The sequence below is a fragment of the Dipodomys spectabilis genome, unplaced genomic scaffold (genome assembly GCF_019054845.1).
Source record: "Dipodomys spectabilis isolate Male_0828 unplaced genomic scaffold, ASM1905484v1 ptg000234l, whole genome shotgun sequence".
Lineage (NCBI taxonomy): Eukaryota > Metazoa > Chordata > Mammalia > Rodentia > Heteromyidae > Dipodomys > Dipodomys spectabilis.
This window is the reverse complement of record NW_024870911.1, coordinates 1004486-1019113: the sequence shown is the minus strand read 5'-3', so window position 1 is coordinate 1019113 and position 14628 is coordinate 1004486. Positions and strand designations below refer to the sequence as shown.

The 14628-nt window shown below is 37.4% G+C and overlaps 1 protein-coding gene across 1 annotated transcript in view; it reads left to right on the top strand.

Moving 5' to 3' along the window:
- Otogl (otogelin like) overlaps positions 1–14628 on the top strand; it is a 142624-nt gene that overhangs the window by 99968 nt on the left and 28028 nt on the right. The window contains exons 38-42 of the mRNA XM_042698990.1: positions 10666–10843; positions 11101–11243; positions 11465–11488; positions 11581–11673; positions 14432–14621. Coding sequence (XP_042554924.1) covers positions 10666–10843; positions 11101–11243; positions 11465–11488; positions 11581–11673; positions 14432–14621 — 628 coding nt within the window. The remainder of the gene's footprint in view (positions 1–10665; positions 10844–11100; positions 11244–11464; positions 11489–11580; positions 11674–14431; positions 14622–14628) is intronic.

Genomic DNA, 14628 nt, shown 5'->3' with positions numbered 1-14628 from the left:
AAATATGTTGAAAGCCACTGGGTGCTGGTGGCTCATACCTGTAATCCTACCTATTCAGGAGGCTGAGATCTGAAGATCATGGTTGGAAGCCAGCCTGGGCAGGAAAATCTATGAGACTCATATCTCCAATAAACTACTCACAAAATAAGCTATTCAGAAAAAAAGCCAGAATTGGCACTGTGGCTCAAGTGGTAGAGCACTATCTAGCGTTGAGCACAGAGGCTCAGTGGCAGGGGTCAGGCCTTGATTTCAAGCCCTACTACCAGCAAACATTGTTTTAAAAAAAGTTTGAAGACTCTATTCAAGAGAAAAATTCAACTCTCTTCAATAAATTGGTCAGGGAATTTTTACTGATAGTAGAAAGAGGTAAAGCGACATTAGAGCAAAATTTCTAAAGATTATGGGAGACATTATGCAGAGAACCAGGCCTAAATTTCCAAACAAAGAAACTAAGAGTTGCAACTTCAGTTGAATATATTTAATGTACTAAAGGAATAAGAGATGAATACATTTGGAAGGAAAGTAGACTATTATAAAACACTGTGTCTTTTATTCTAAATGGCACAGGAAGCCAAGTGATCTTTTTGGCTGCCATGTTGCAAGAAGTGTATCAGGAAGTGTGAGGAAAACCTATGAGGGAGAAGCAGGCGGCTGTGGGCCTTTACATAAGAAATGGATGGTGGACTTGAGAAATGCCTGCTTGGAAGGCAGGTGTCACAGAATTTGGTTAAGAATTTGACATGGGTATCGTGTGAGAGAAGTGTTGTGGGGTCTGAGATTTTTGCCTTAAGCAACCGAAAGATTGACACTAAGCAGAATGGGGAAGTTGGGAAAAGTGAAGACCTAGGAAAGTGTAGTTTTAGATTCCTCAGTGACACCAATCAACTGTGGATATACAGCAATGGTAGAAACTCATGGATTATTGGATGGAAGTTAAGCTAAGGTAAAATTTTGGAACTTCTCAGTAGGTATTTGTATTTAGTTGGATTTACATGACATTTCCAAGTGAGCAAACATGCAGTCAGAGAATAGTAGGGGGCTGCTGTAACTTTAATATGTTGAGAGAAGATGATAGACCTGCTATCCTCTGCTAAAAGGTTAAGAAGAAGCCTGAGAATTGCTTATCAGAATGAGTGATCACAGTGCCCAGGTCTCTGTTACAAGTAATTTCAGTAGAGCAGAATGTATACAATCATTTAGGTGGTTTAGATATTATGAGGGCTTTAGTTTTCTTATAATAACTTTTATCTTTCACTACGAAGTCATGATGTAGTGGCATTCACTTGTTATCCAAGCTACCTTCAGGAAGTATGTAAAATGTGAGTATTATACCAGAAAAAAGTGGAAAGCAAGAGTAATGCCTGTGAGGTGGTATGGCTGGTTCCCAGAAAATCTTGGGACCTTGGGCCTACTTACTTTGGAGTTTAGAAGTTCTCGCTTCAGAGTCCTGTTATTTAGCAAAATTACTTAACTTTTTATCCCTATTTTTGTCACTATATAAAATATTGGAGTGATAGAAATTTATATTATAGATTAGGGAAAAGTAAATGAAATGAAATTTTATTACTGATAACTAATAATGGATGATAAACAGTTGTCATATTTTTCTCCATTCCTCAGAGTTGTAAATATAGAATGATGGACAGGAATTCTGAGTCTACTAACTGTTAATTAGTAGGGGAATGTGGACAAGCCACTTTAACCTTTGTACTTATTCTTTCAAATGTATGATAGGCCACATAACACTATCTGCCTCAAAGAGTTGTGGGAATGAAATGAGTTCAGTAAAACAATGTTGGTTTTATCACTATTATATTTATCACTAACTACTTTTACAGAAATTTGTAATTACTGTCGTTATTACTTTAAATAGAATTGGAGTTTTAAACATTGGAAAACACAACACATTATTTATTTATTTATTTTTATATTTTTTTTGTGAAAATACTGTACAGAGGGTTACAATTACATGGGCAAGATAATGAGTACATTTCTTATCAAGCATTGTAGCCTCCTCCTTTGTTTCTCCTTCCCATCCTCCCCCTACTCCCCCACCCAATCCTCCCTGCTCCCCTTCCCCCTCCCCCCCCCCCCCCCGCACCAAACTTTAAAGTTCGTTTTTGACATAACGATTTGTACATCTCATTGTTGCAATGGGTCCACCTGTATCCCTATTTAAACGATTTCTTTTTCCCCTTCCCCTCCACAAATTATACTGACATCAAATACAGTGAAAGCAGGGGTTATACTGTGGGGGAAGGACATACAAAGCAACAAAGAAATAATCTTATAAATGTGTTAGAAACAATTGCATGAAAGAAAAAAAAACATTTGCATACATATCTTAGGGTTCATTTCCCTAACATCACTTTATCTGACTTTTTCTGCTTGACTCAGACATATACTAGATATTGCAAATAAGTGAAACCATGGGACCTATGTTTCTTTGGGCCTGGCTTACTTCACTTAATATAATTTTTTGCAAGTCTTTCCATTTCCTAACAAATGGGGCAATGCTATTCTTTCTGATGGAAGCATAGAATTCCATTGTGTATATATACCACATTTTCTTGATCCATTCATCTACTGAGGGTCATCTGGGTTGGTTCCATATCTTAGCTATAGTAAATAGTGCTGCAATAAACATAGTCTGTGCTAGTAGCTTTAGTGTGGTCTTGTTTGTAAACATTTGAGTAAATGCCGAAAAGTGGGATTGCTGGGTCACAGGGGAGCTCTATGTGGAGTCTTTTGAGGAACCTCCATACTGCTTTCCAAAGTGGTTGAACAAGTTTACACTCCCACCAACAATGCAGTAAGGTTCCCTTCTGTCCACATCCCCTCCAGCCTCTGTTGTTGTTAGAGTTCTTGATTTTAGCCATTCTAACTGGGGTGAGGTGGTATCTCAGTGTTGTTTTGATTTGCATTTCTTTTATGGCTAGGGATGTTGAACATTTCTTCATGTGTCTATTGGCCATCTTTCTTTCTTCTTCAGAGAAATTTCTTTTTAAGTCTTTCGCCCACTTATTTATTGGGCAGTTGTTTCTTTGAGGATTTGTTGTTGGGGGGTTTAATTTTTTGAGTTCCAAGTATATTTTAGATATGAGACCCTTGTCCGTTGTATGGCTAGTAAAGATCTTCTCCCAATCCGTGGGCTTTCTATTGATCTTGCTAGCTATGTCATTTGCCCTGCAGAAGCTCTGCAACTTTATGCAATCCCATTTGTCCAACCTTTCTTTGATTTGTTGTGTTTCCGGGTCTCTATTCAGAAAATTTCGGCCTGAGCCAAGGAGATCTAGGGTTTCTCCTATTCCATCCTGTAATGTTTTCAGAGTGTCTGCTTTGACTTCAAGGTCTTTGATCCATTTGGAGTTGATTCTGGTGCAGGGTGGAATATAAGGATCTAGCTTTAGTTTTCTACATGTAGTTAACCAATTTTGCCAGCACCATTTACTGAAGAGGCTGTCTTTCTTCCATTCTATTGTTTTAGCTCCCTTATCGAAGATTAGATGGCTATAAGTCTGTAGGTTCCTTTCTGGGTTTTCAATTCTATTCCATTGGTCCTGAGGTCTGTTCTTATGCCAATACCAAGCTGTTTTGATTACTATGGCTTTATAGTAGAGTTTGAAATTTGGTATTGATATTCCTCCAGCAGTGTTCTTTCCGTTGAGGAGCGTTTTTGCTATTCGGGGTCTTTTATTGTTCCATATGAATTTTTGGATTGCCTCTTCTATTTCCTTGAAGAATGAGGTTGGAATTTTGATAGATAGTGCATTGAATTTGTAGATAGCCTTGGGAAGTATTGCCATTTTCACGATGTTAATCTTTCCAATCCAGGAACATGGGATGTTTTGCCATTTTTTAAGTTCTGTGTTTATTTCCTTTTTCAAGATTTTAAAGTTTTCATCATAGAGGTCCTTCACTTCTTTGGTTAAGTTAATTCCTAGGTATTTTATTTTTTGTGGGGCTATTACAAATGGAGTTGCTTTCCTAATTTCAGCCACACTTTTCTCATCGTTACATTGATTTTTGGGGGTTAATTTTATAACCTGCTTCTTTGACAAAGTTGTGAATCAGCTTGAGTAATTTGGGAGTGGAGTCTATGGGATTCTTTAAATACAAGATCATGTCATCTGCAAAGAGGGAGAGTTTTATTTCTTCTTTCCCTATTTGGATCCCCTTTATGTCTGCATCTTGTCTTATTGCTGTAGCTAGGCATTCTAATACTAGATTGAAGAGAAGTGGAGAGAGTGGGCATCCTTGTCTTGTTCCTGAGTTAAGAGGAAATGGCTTTAGTTTTTCACCATTGAATATAATGCTGGCTGTAGGTTTGTCATATACAGCCTTTATTGTATTGAGGAATGTTCCGTGGATTCCTAATTTTTCCAAAACCTTCATCATAAAGGGGTGTTGGATCTTGTCGAATGCTTTTTCTGCATCTATTGAGATAACCATGTGGTTCTTATTCTTGCTCCTGTTGATGTGATGAATAATATTAATTGATTTGCGTATATTGAACCAGCTTTGCATCCCTGAAATGAATCCTGTTTGATCGTGGTGTATGATTTTTTGGATGAATTGTTGAAGTCGATTGGCCAAAATTTTGTTGAGAAGTTTTGCATCAATGTTCATCAAAGAAATGGGTCTATAGTTCTCTTTCTTTGATGAGTCCCTGCCTGGTTTTGGGATGAGGGTTATGATGGCTTCATAGAATGTGTTCGGTAGTGAGCTTTCTCTTTCAATTTCATTGAAGAGTTGTACTTTGAAGGCCTTGTAAAATTCCGCTGTAAAACCATCTGGTCCTGGACTTTTCTTAGCTGGGAGGTCTCTTATTGCTGTTTCTATTTCTATGCTTGATATGGGCCTGTTAAGATAGTTTAACTCATCTTGGTTTAGTTTTGGCATGTCAATATTTGCTAGGAAAGGTCCATTTCTGTGAAGTTGTCAAACTTATTAGCATAAAGTTTTGAGAAGTATTCCCTTATAATGTTCTGAATCTTGATTGTTTCCGTGGTGATATTTCCGTTCTCATCTCTGAGTTTATTAATTTGGGTGTGTTCTCTTCCTTTTCTGATAAGATTTGCTAAGGATCTGTCAATTTTTTTAAGTTTTTTGAAGAACCAACTCTTTGTTTTGTTGATTCTTTCTATAGTTTTTTTGGATTCTAATTCATTTAATTCTGATTTAATTTTAATTATTTCTTTCCATCTACTGGATTGGGGTTTATCTTGCTGCTCTTTTTCAAGGAGGTTTAGATGTGTCATTAAATTGTTAGTTTCAGATCTCTCCAATTTGTTGATGTAGGAGCTCAGAGCTATAAACTTGCCTCTGAGTACTGCCTTTGCTGTGTCCCAGAGGAGCTGGTAATTTGTGTGTTCATTTTTGTTGAATAGCATGAACATTTGAAATTCCTTTCTAATCTCTTCCATGACCCACTCTTGATTCAACAGTGTGTTGTTCAGCCTCCATGTGATACCGGACTTTTCTTTGGTGGCTTTTGGTGTTGAGTTCTAATTTTATTCCCTTGTGGTCAGAGAGAATGCAAGGTATAACTTCAATGTTTCTGAATTTAGACAAGTTTGCTTTGTGGCCTAAAATGTGGTCTATTTTAGAAAACGTTCCATGTGCTGCTGAGAAAAACGTGTATTCTGATGCTACTGGGTGAAATGTTCGGTAGATGTCTGTTAAGTCTAGTTGATCTGCTGTTTAGATCTGCGGTTTCTCTGTTGAGTTTTTGCCGAGTTGATCTATCTAGTGGGGAGAGTGGTGTGTTAAAATCCCCAACAATTAATGTCTTTGGATCTATATGGGATTTGAGGGAAAGTAGTGTTTCTTTGATAAATTTGGGTGCTCCATTGTTTGGCGAATAGATATTTAGAATCGTAATATCCTCCTGAAGGAGAGATCCTTTAATTAGTATGTAGCGACCTTCTTTATCTCTTCTCACAAATTTTAATTTGAAGTCTATTTTATCTGATATTAGGATTGCAACTCCCACCTGTTTATGGGGGCCGTTTGCTTGGTAGATTTTGTTCCAGCCTTTAACATTGAAAATGTGTTTGTTTTTATGGGCAAGATGTGACTCCTGCAGGCAGCAGATAGAAGGGTCTTGTTTTTTAATCCAACTAGACAGTCTATGTCACTTAATTGGAGAGTTCAGTCTGTTAACGTTAAGAGATAGGACTGAGAGGTATTTGGGAGTTGCTGCCATGTTATCCACCTTCTTGGGGGCTGCGAAAACTGGGTTCTTCCTATGGTTCTTGGATTCTCAGTTTGGGTGCAGTTTCTTGGCCTTTATTGCGGTCTTGTTGGTTTTCTATGTGTAGGACATCTTTAAGAATCTTTTGTAGGGCTGGTTTGGTGGAGATGTATTGTTTCAATTTTTCTTTGCTATGGAAGGTTTTTATTTGGCCTTCAGTTATGAAAGAGAGTTTAGCTGGGTACAGTATTCTTGGTTGATAGTTGTTTGTTTTTAGGGCGTGGCATACATCATTCCAGGCTCTTCTTGCTTTGATTGTCTCTGCTGAGAAATCTGAGGTGATTCTAATTGGTTTCCCTTTATAGGTGATTAACCTTTTCTCCTTGACAGCTTTAAGGATCTTTTCCTTGGTCTGAGTTGATCCTGTGTGGATTATAATGTGACGTTGGGATGTCCTATTCTGGTCTGGTCTATTTGGGGTTCTAAAAGCTTCTTGTATCTGAATAGGCCTATCTTTTTGTATGTTTGGGAAGTTCTCTGCTAGGATCCTGTTAAACAAATTTCCTAGACCATTAACTTCTGTTTCTAGGTGCTCCTCTACACCCATTATCCTTAGATTAGGCCTTCTGATGGTGTCTTCCAGGTGTTGGATAGATCTATCATATTTCTTGGACTTGTCTTGGATGGTTGTATGTTCTTTCTCTATAATATCTAGGCTGTCTTCAATCCCTGAGATTCGATCTTCTGCATGGTCTAACCTCCGGTCAAGACTCTCTACTTAGTTTTTTATCTCTTTTCCTTCCATTTGGTCGGCTTTGATGGCTTCAAATTCTTTGTTGAAGCTCTGTTTTAGGTCTTGTATGAATTTCTTTACTTCCTTAATTTGATGTTCAGTGTTTGTTCTGAAATCACTTAGTTGATTGGTTATGGTTTCTTTGGACTCCCATTCCTTCTGTTGGGTTCCATTCAGCATTCCCTTTGTGGTCTCCCTGACTTCCCTCAGGTCTTTGTTAATGGATTCCATGAATGCCTTTAGTGATCTTTGTGTATTCTCTACCTGCTCTCTCAATTCCTGTATTACTCTTTGATTAGCTTCCTCTCGTTCATGGGATTCCTGCAGTTCTCTTTGAGTATTCTCGAGTTGCTCACGCAAGTCCTGTATCAGTTTTTGAGTAGCTTCCTCACGCTTATGATATTCCTGTATACACTTTTGGGATGCCTCCTCTCTCTCCCTATCACACTCATACAGAGTCCTTTGTAAGTTGTCAAACTTTTCATTTATCATGTTTGCCAGCAGTGTTTGTAGAGCTATTTGGGAACTCTCCTCTGGATTATTCATTATCTGTTCTGTCCCCTGATTATCAAGATTGGGAGTTGAGATACCTGGATTTGCCATTTTTCTTGTGTTTTTCCGGCTTACTCTGCCCATTTGAGATGAAAATAGCACCAGTTTTGTGCTAGAACACTATCTTAAGGCAACCATCAACCAAAGTTTGCATTTGTACAGTCAATAGTCTACAGATACAATCTAGTTCAACAGATACATCTATTCAACATCAAACAACTATATGTTAATGGGCTTCGAACCACAGAGAAGAATTTGGAAAACCAGAAATTATTAGGGTTAGGGAGAGATGTGGGTAAAAAATAGGAATAGATTGGTGTGGGGGGCACAGGGAGAGTTAACTATGTCCTAATCCCAATGCAGGAAATAGGTTGGGTAGGATGCAAGTAGAGAGAGAGAGAGAGAGAAAGAAGAAAGGGAAAGGGAAATGAAAAGCGACCAGAAAAAATAAAAACGTAAAAATCAATATTATTATGGAGATTAAAAGATTGTCTTTTACAATCTATTTAGAGAGGAATGTGAATATATTGAGAGAAGGGGAAGGACATAGAGGAGATGTGAAAAATTTAAAAAAATGCTTAAAATATTATATAGGTATAAAGAGGTAGTACTGCTAGTAAGGAATTTAAGTCTCAGAGGTTTTGAATTGAGTAATAGATTTGTGGATTAAGTGTGTACACCATGGGGGATAGGGTCTACTAGTTAACTATGGGTTTATCTGAGGATGTGCAGGACAAGAGTTAAGTCACATAAAGAAGAACAAAAGAAAGGAGAAGGTGAAAAGGATAAGAAAGGGAGAAAAAAAGATCAGAAGTTCAGTAGAGCTAAACAAAAAACCAAAAGATAATTAAAAGAGAAAGAAGACAAGAAAAGAAAGGAAAACGCACATTCATGTATTCCTAAAATAAAAATTATAAGAGGAAAAAAAAAGATACTGGAAAACAATTTTTTTTTCAAAAAAGGCAAAAATTAAAGATTAATAAAAGTTTTAGAAAAGAAAAAAAAATTTTTTTATATATATAAGGTACCAAAAAAACAAAAAGAAGAAAAAAAGTTCTTTGATTTTTTTTTTTTTGATTTTTTTTGGGAGGGGTGGGAAGAATCCTGTATCTCCCTTGTGTCTGTAACCAGCCTCTTGTTGGAGTCTCTGGTCTGCTTGAGGTCCTGTGGCTTGATTGGTTTCTTAAGTCAGTTTGTTCGAACAGGCAGAAAAATGCTCTGCTTTACCCAAGATTTTGAGATCCCCCTTCCAGGTTAGTTTACTGGGAGGGTGATCTGCTTTGAGAATCACAAAAGAGGGGTGATGAGGCTAGGTTCTGGTAGAGTTGAGGCCTTTCAACAAACAGTAGCTTTTCCCTGGGGCTATTTTGTGAAAAACTCACAGAGTCCAGCCTGGAGCCATTCTCAGGGTTTCTGTTTTTCAATTGATTGTGGAGGCTGCTAGAGGGAGGGGCAGCCTCTGGTTCTGGTTACCCAGTGGGAAAAGCCACTCCTATGGCTGGCGTCTGAGCTGGGTGACTTTTCCCTGGATGGAGCTGAGTCTGGTAGGTCACTTCACGGTTAAGTTCCTGTGACCTGCTAAATGACTCGTTTTATTCCAAGGCCTGAGTTGGATTTAGCAGCTCCTCTGAGCTTTGTCGGTATCCAAGATGGAGATCACCGGTGCTGGGGGGGGGGGGGAGTGGTGGCCTTCCCTCCTCTGCTCCCTGAGAAGGAGTGAGGACGTCGGGCTTCTACTCACGCCGAGTCTTGGTTCCTGGGTCGTTTCTGGTCTGCAGACTGCAGGATGAAGATGTCCGCTCCTTGTCGGTTCTTGCTGGTGTTGAGTAGAATCCGCTCGCCCGCTGCATCTGGCTCCTTCGTCCCAGACTCACTGTGACTCAGGTTTGGGTGCCCTGCCTGGCACTGCCGCCATGGCGGCTCCTGGCAAGCGCTCAGATGAGTCTCCTTGCCTTGGCTTCCCCTCTCTTTCCTAACTCTCTGTCCTGTGATGGCACACTTGGTGTGATTCTCTGGCTTAGGACTGTTCACTGGAACTCTAAAACTGCTTTCTATGCGAGAGCTTGTTCAGATTCCTGCTTCTCCTCCGCCATCTTCCCGGAACTCTTCGAGTCTCATTATTTTCATGGCAAATACTTTCACTTAGCGTAGCTGGAACAATAGATGAATGCCAGTATACCATGACTTTATAGTGAAATATTTGGCAGGGTTAAATTGTGATTTTTTTCAAATGATATTACAGAATTTATATTCATATGTTAGATTTATGTATCATAATAGGAAAGGTTGGCTGTTGCTACACAAGTCTGCTTACAATCAGCTGAGGTAGATAGCACAGGAAAAGACTGTTCAGATTCTGAGTGTGCTGGTAATTCTGATGTCAAAGTCAATATCAAAGAAACATAGGTCCCATGGTTATTTGCATTAACTAGTATATCTCTGGGACAAGCAGAAAAGACCAGATAAGATGATGTTAAGCGAATTGAACCCTAAGATAAGGACATAAGTGTTTTTTTTTTTCTTTTTTGCTATTGCTTGTAATGTATTTATAAGGTACCATGTGACGTTTTTGGTGCTTTGTATGTCCCTCCCCCACGGTATAACCCCTGTTTTCACTGTATTTGATGTTGGTATAATTTGGGGAAGGGAAGGGAAAAAACAAATTGCTTAAACAGGGATACAGGTTGACCCATTGCAACAATGAGATGTACAAGACGCTATGTTGAAAATGAACTTTACAATTTAGGTTGGGGAGGGGATTGAGGAAGAGGAGTGTAATTGTGGAGATGGGAAGGAAGGAATGGTAGGTGAAAAACAGAGGAGACAACAATGTTTGATTAAAAAATGGACTCATTACTTTGCTCATGTAACTGTAACCCCTCTGTACAGTATTCTCACAGTAAAAAACATTAAAAAAAATTAAGATAAATATACTCTCTACAGTATTCAGTATGCACTGAATTTAAAATTAATCTTAGTCCTGACTTGTGAAATTTTTACTGTTTCTCCAAAACATTCTGGTATTTAGGAATTATATATTATGGGCAATATGCAATCAATAAGTCAATTGGAAATATTTGTTTGAGGTGGTGAAAACTTATTATCACTCTTTTTTTGATAACAGCCTCAGCAGTTTGATCCTGTTTATAACTGTAGCCAATACATATGCCTTAACATGGAATGGACATTTTACAACTGGTCTCTGAACTGCCCCATGGACTTGCAAATGCCTGACTGTGGTTTTCGGGGGAGACCTGTTCAAGTCAACACTGATCTCTGCTGCCCTGAGTGGGAATGTCCTTGTAAGTCTGTGTCTTTTGTGATGGCCCATTTCTTTAATCAGCAAGAAGTGTTACTTTTTTAACTCATCACCTCATCTTACCTCATCATGCACAGATGTCTCTGAGTTTTCTTCACTTAAGATTATGATCCAGCATTTGTGAAATGTTGAGCTGCTTTGTGTCAGAGATGAGATTAACACTACTAGCCGTGAGAGCAGTTAGTACTAAACATACCAATGGTTGATAGTCTACCTCTGTTCTCTGTTGTTCTGTCTTAGGTCGCTGTTCCATGCTGTCAGAGCTGAGCATTATCACCTTTGATGGGAACAATGCTGCCTTGTACAGCATGGCTTCTTATATTTTAGTGAGAATCCCTGGGGAAAGTATAGTTGTTCACATTGAAAAGTGTTCCATGAACCAGGTAAGTCTTCACCACTCTGTATTCATTTATTCATAGACTGTAAGTGGGAGATCTGGTAACACTGGGAATTCTCAGTACTCACAAACTCACTGACATTGAAATAAAAATATGTCATATACATGTGCACACACATACACATATGTATTTCCAGATTATGTTTCTAAAACTCAAGATGCGCATTTCCTTTAAAAGTGCTTCTTTTTTTATACTTTATTTTTCAGAATGGGAACTCATTTAAAAAACTAGTAAGTATTTGTAAATTATGTAGTAAATGTATTCTTTTCAATCACTAAAATTATGTTTAACTCCATAAAACTTTAATACTTTTCAACTGAAGGTTTCTTCTGGGAGAATTTCTGGACTTTGTTTTAAGAAGTTAAATGTGACAACATCCGTACATAAAATTCTTGTCAACAGAGTGGCAAGGAAGGTAAGGGCACAAAACTAAAAGGTACATCATTAAATGAAAAAAATGAAAAAAGGGAATTACTTAAAATAACTTTTACTGAAGGGAGGGAAAATATTAGCAAACTTTCATTGCACTATGGCTAATAATTCTTCCAATGGGAGTTCTAAAACTTTTTCTTTGTTGTTTATTTATTTTTATATCTTTATTGTAAAGGTGATTAGGGGGTTACAGTTGTATAAATAAGGTAATGAGTACATTTCTTTTTCAACACTGTTACCCCCTCCACTTTCTCCAGCTTATTTCTCCCTATTCCCCACCCCCCCAAGTTGTATACTTTCTTTCCTTTTTGTGAACAGGGTGTCACTATTGGTTCAGGATGGCTTGGACCCACAATCTCAGCCTCCCTCTGGCTGGAATTATGGATGTATACCACTATACTCAGCTCAAAAATTTGTTTGTTAATATGTTATTTCTCCTCCATTTATGTGTCAACTCTTGAGACATCTTTCCTATGAGTTAACTTTGAGGTCTATGTGAAATTGGCTAACAACTACTTTGAGAATGCAAGTGGCCAAATGTTTTTATTCCACAGTGAATGTTTGTACTTCAAATCAGACAAAGTAAAAATGACCTGAAGAGGAAAAGAGTAGTAGCTAAAAATATTAGGATGAAATCCCTGAGAGGACAGGTGGAAGAACCTGTTGTATTTTGTTTTGTTTTGGTGGTACTGGTGTTTGAACTCAGAACTTCAACACTGGTTTGGCAGACATTAAAATGCTTGAGCCATGCCTCCATCACTCTTTGCTCTCATTATTTTTAGGATAAATTCTTGTTTTTGTTCTACCTGTCCTTGCCTACATCCTCCTGGCTTTCCATGTAGCTGAAATGCCAGGCACATGCCATTGAGCCCAGTTTTTCTGTTGAGCTGCATTCTCAAGAACTCCCCATACTCGACTGAATCAGTAAGATTAAAAACATGAGACACTAGCACTTGCCTAAAGACTGATTTTGAATTATGTTTACCATTAAGTTTTCAGTGAATAAGTAATAGCTAAAATAAAATTGAAGGCTCACTTACCTTTATTATTATACACTGAAGAAGACCAAGCTATTATTTTTAAAAGGTTTGATAGAGACCACTTAGTTTTACAAGAAAAGTCTTTATCCTAAGGAATGTATAGTTACCATATAGCAGTGAGTTATGAGCTGGATGCTTCACTCCAATCTAAATGGTTCTCTCTAAAGTATAAAAAGTAAAGATTTTGTTTACACTTACTGACATATATTCTTTCTAGAAGTAATTGCATCTGTCGGCAGAAGCCCGTTAAATGAGACAAAATATATTAACATGTTTAATGGGCTAAAACCTAAAGTACATGAATAATGCATTTTGTTGGATGACAGAATTTTAATATAGTTTGAATTTGATGAAATTGATATATTAATGAAAAGTAGATGGGAAGTAAACTCAGATTTCATCAGAGCCGTTTTTCTGAGCCTTTGGAAGGAAGGACTTATTTTTGGTCTCAAGTTAACGCATCACTGGTCATATATTTGACCAATAATCAATTATCTAGAAGGTATTTAATAAGTTTATGTGAAAATAAACCACACAATTCCTGATCTCAAGTAACTTGTAGATATATGGGTAAGAAATCAGGGAGGTAAAGTTGCAGAATTATGACCGAAATATGGAAACATAAACAAGGATCATTGATGACCTGATAAGAGGGTCAAATAAGTCTTTCTGAAAGAGATGACCCTTAAAGTAAATCTTACCTACTGAGTAGAAAGCAGGAAGATGTGGAGATGTTTCATCCCCAAGTAACTGTATGGCAAGATGAGAAATTGGATTGTTGGTGAGCTGGAACATCAGTAATTTTACTTCTACTCTTACACATGGAATTATATCATTGCCCCCTTCCCCTTTTTAAAAAAAGAGCATGATTCAAAATAGGGCCACCAGAATGGTTCTATGCTAAATATGTCTAGAATCCAAAAAGTAGGATCACTGGGAGCCTTAATCTTCACCAAGCTTGGCTGAACATTTTTAGGAACATTGTTACAGTTAAACAAGCACTGATGTAAAACATCAAAGTAAAAAAAAAACTCTCAGATCAAAGAAAACATCCTAAAAATGAATTTGTTATCTTAAATTCATAGTAGACAGTAATGGTGCAATCAAAATATATTGAAAAAAACTGACATAAAAGCATATACAACACAGAAGAAAGTTATATTTTAAGAAAAATGAAATGCAAAGGGGAAAGCACTGAATTTAGCATGTGGCAAAGGAAACAAAGATGCTTAAAATTATACAAATTGTATAGCAGCAGAGAAATTAAAAAAAACTATAACTGCTTTGTTAAATGGCACCTCCTTTGTACAACTACTTAAAGATGGTAAAAAAATATTTTTAAAAAGCCATAATATTGGAAATAAATAGGGTTTAAAAACCACCAAACATAACAGGAAGAACGTGTTTCTCAATTTGTAAAATCCAAATGCTACTTTCTGGAATAATAAATCAACTAAATATAAAAAATAAAATTTTATTGTAAATCCTAATATAGTTTTAAAAATGTTTTCTTAAAGTTTTTATTATTTTCTTTTTTCATTTTCTTTTGTATTTTGCTTATGTGGTACTGAGAAATCAAACCCAGGGCCTTATGCATGCTAGTCAAGAGCTCTGCCACTAACGCAGTTTTTTTTTTCCAGCCCTTTTTTTAAAAAAAAAAATCACATTTTTATAACGGGTGCATTTCTGTTATTATTCTAGGTAGAAGTGGATTCTATTGCTGTGCCCTTGCCCTTTGCAAGTCGAGAACTGTTCATAGAGGATTCTGGTACAATGTACGTGATCAATACACCAGCTGGGTTGGTTGTAAAGTGGGCTCACCTTACAGGGATTATAGACATTCACTTTGGCGTCCAGTTTAACTTCTCGTCTTATACCGAAGGACTTTGTGGTGAGTA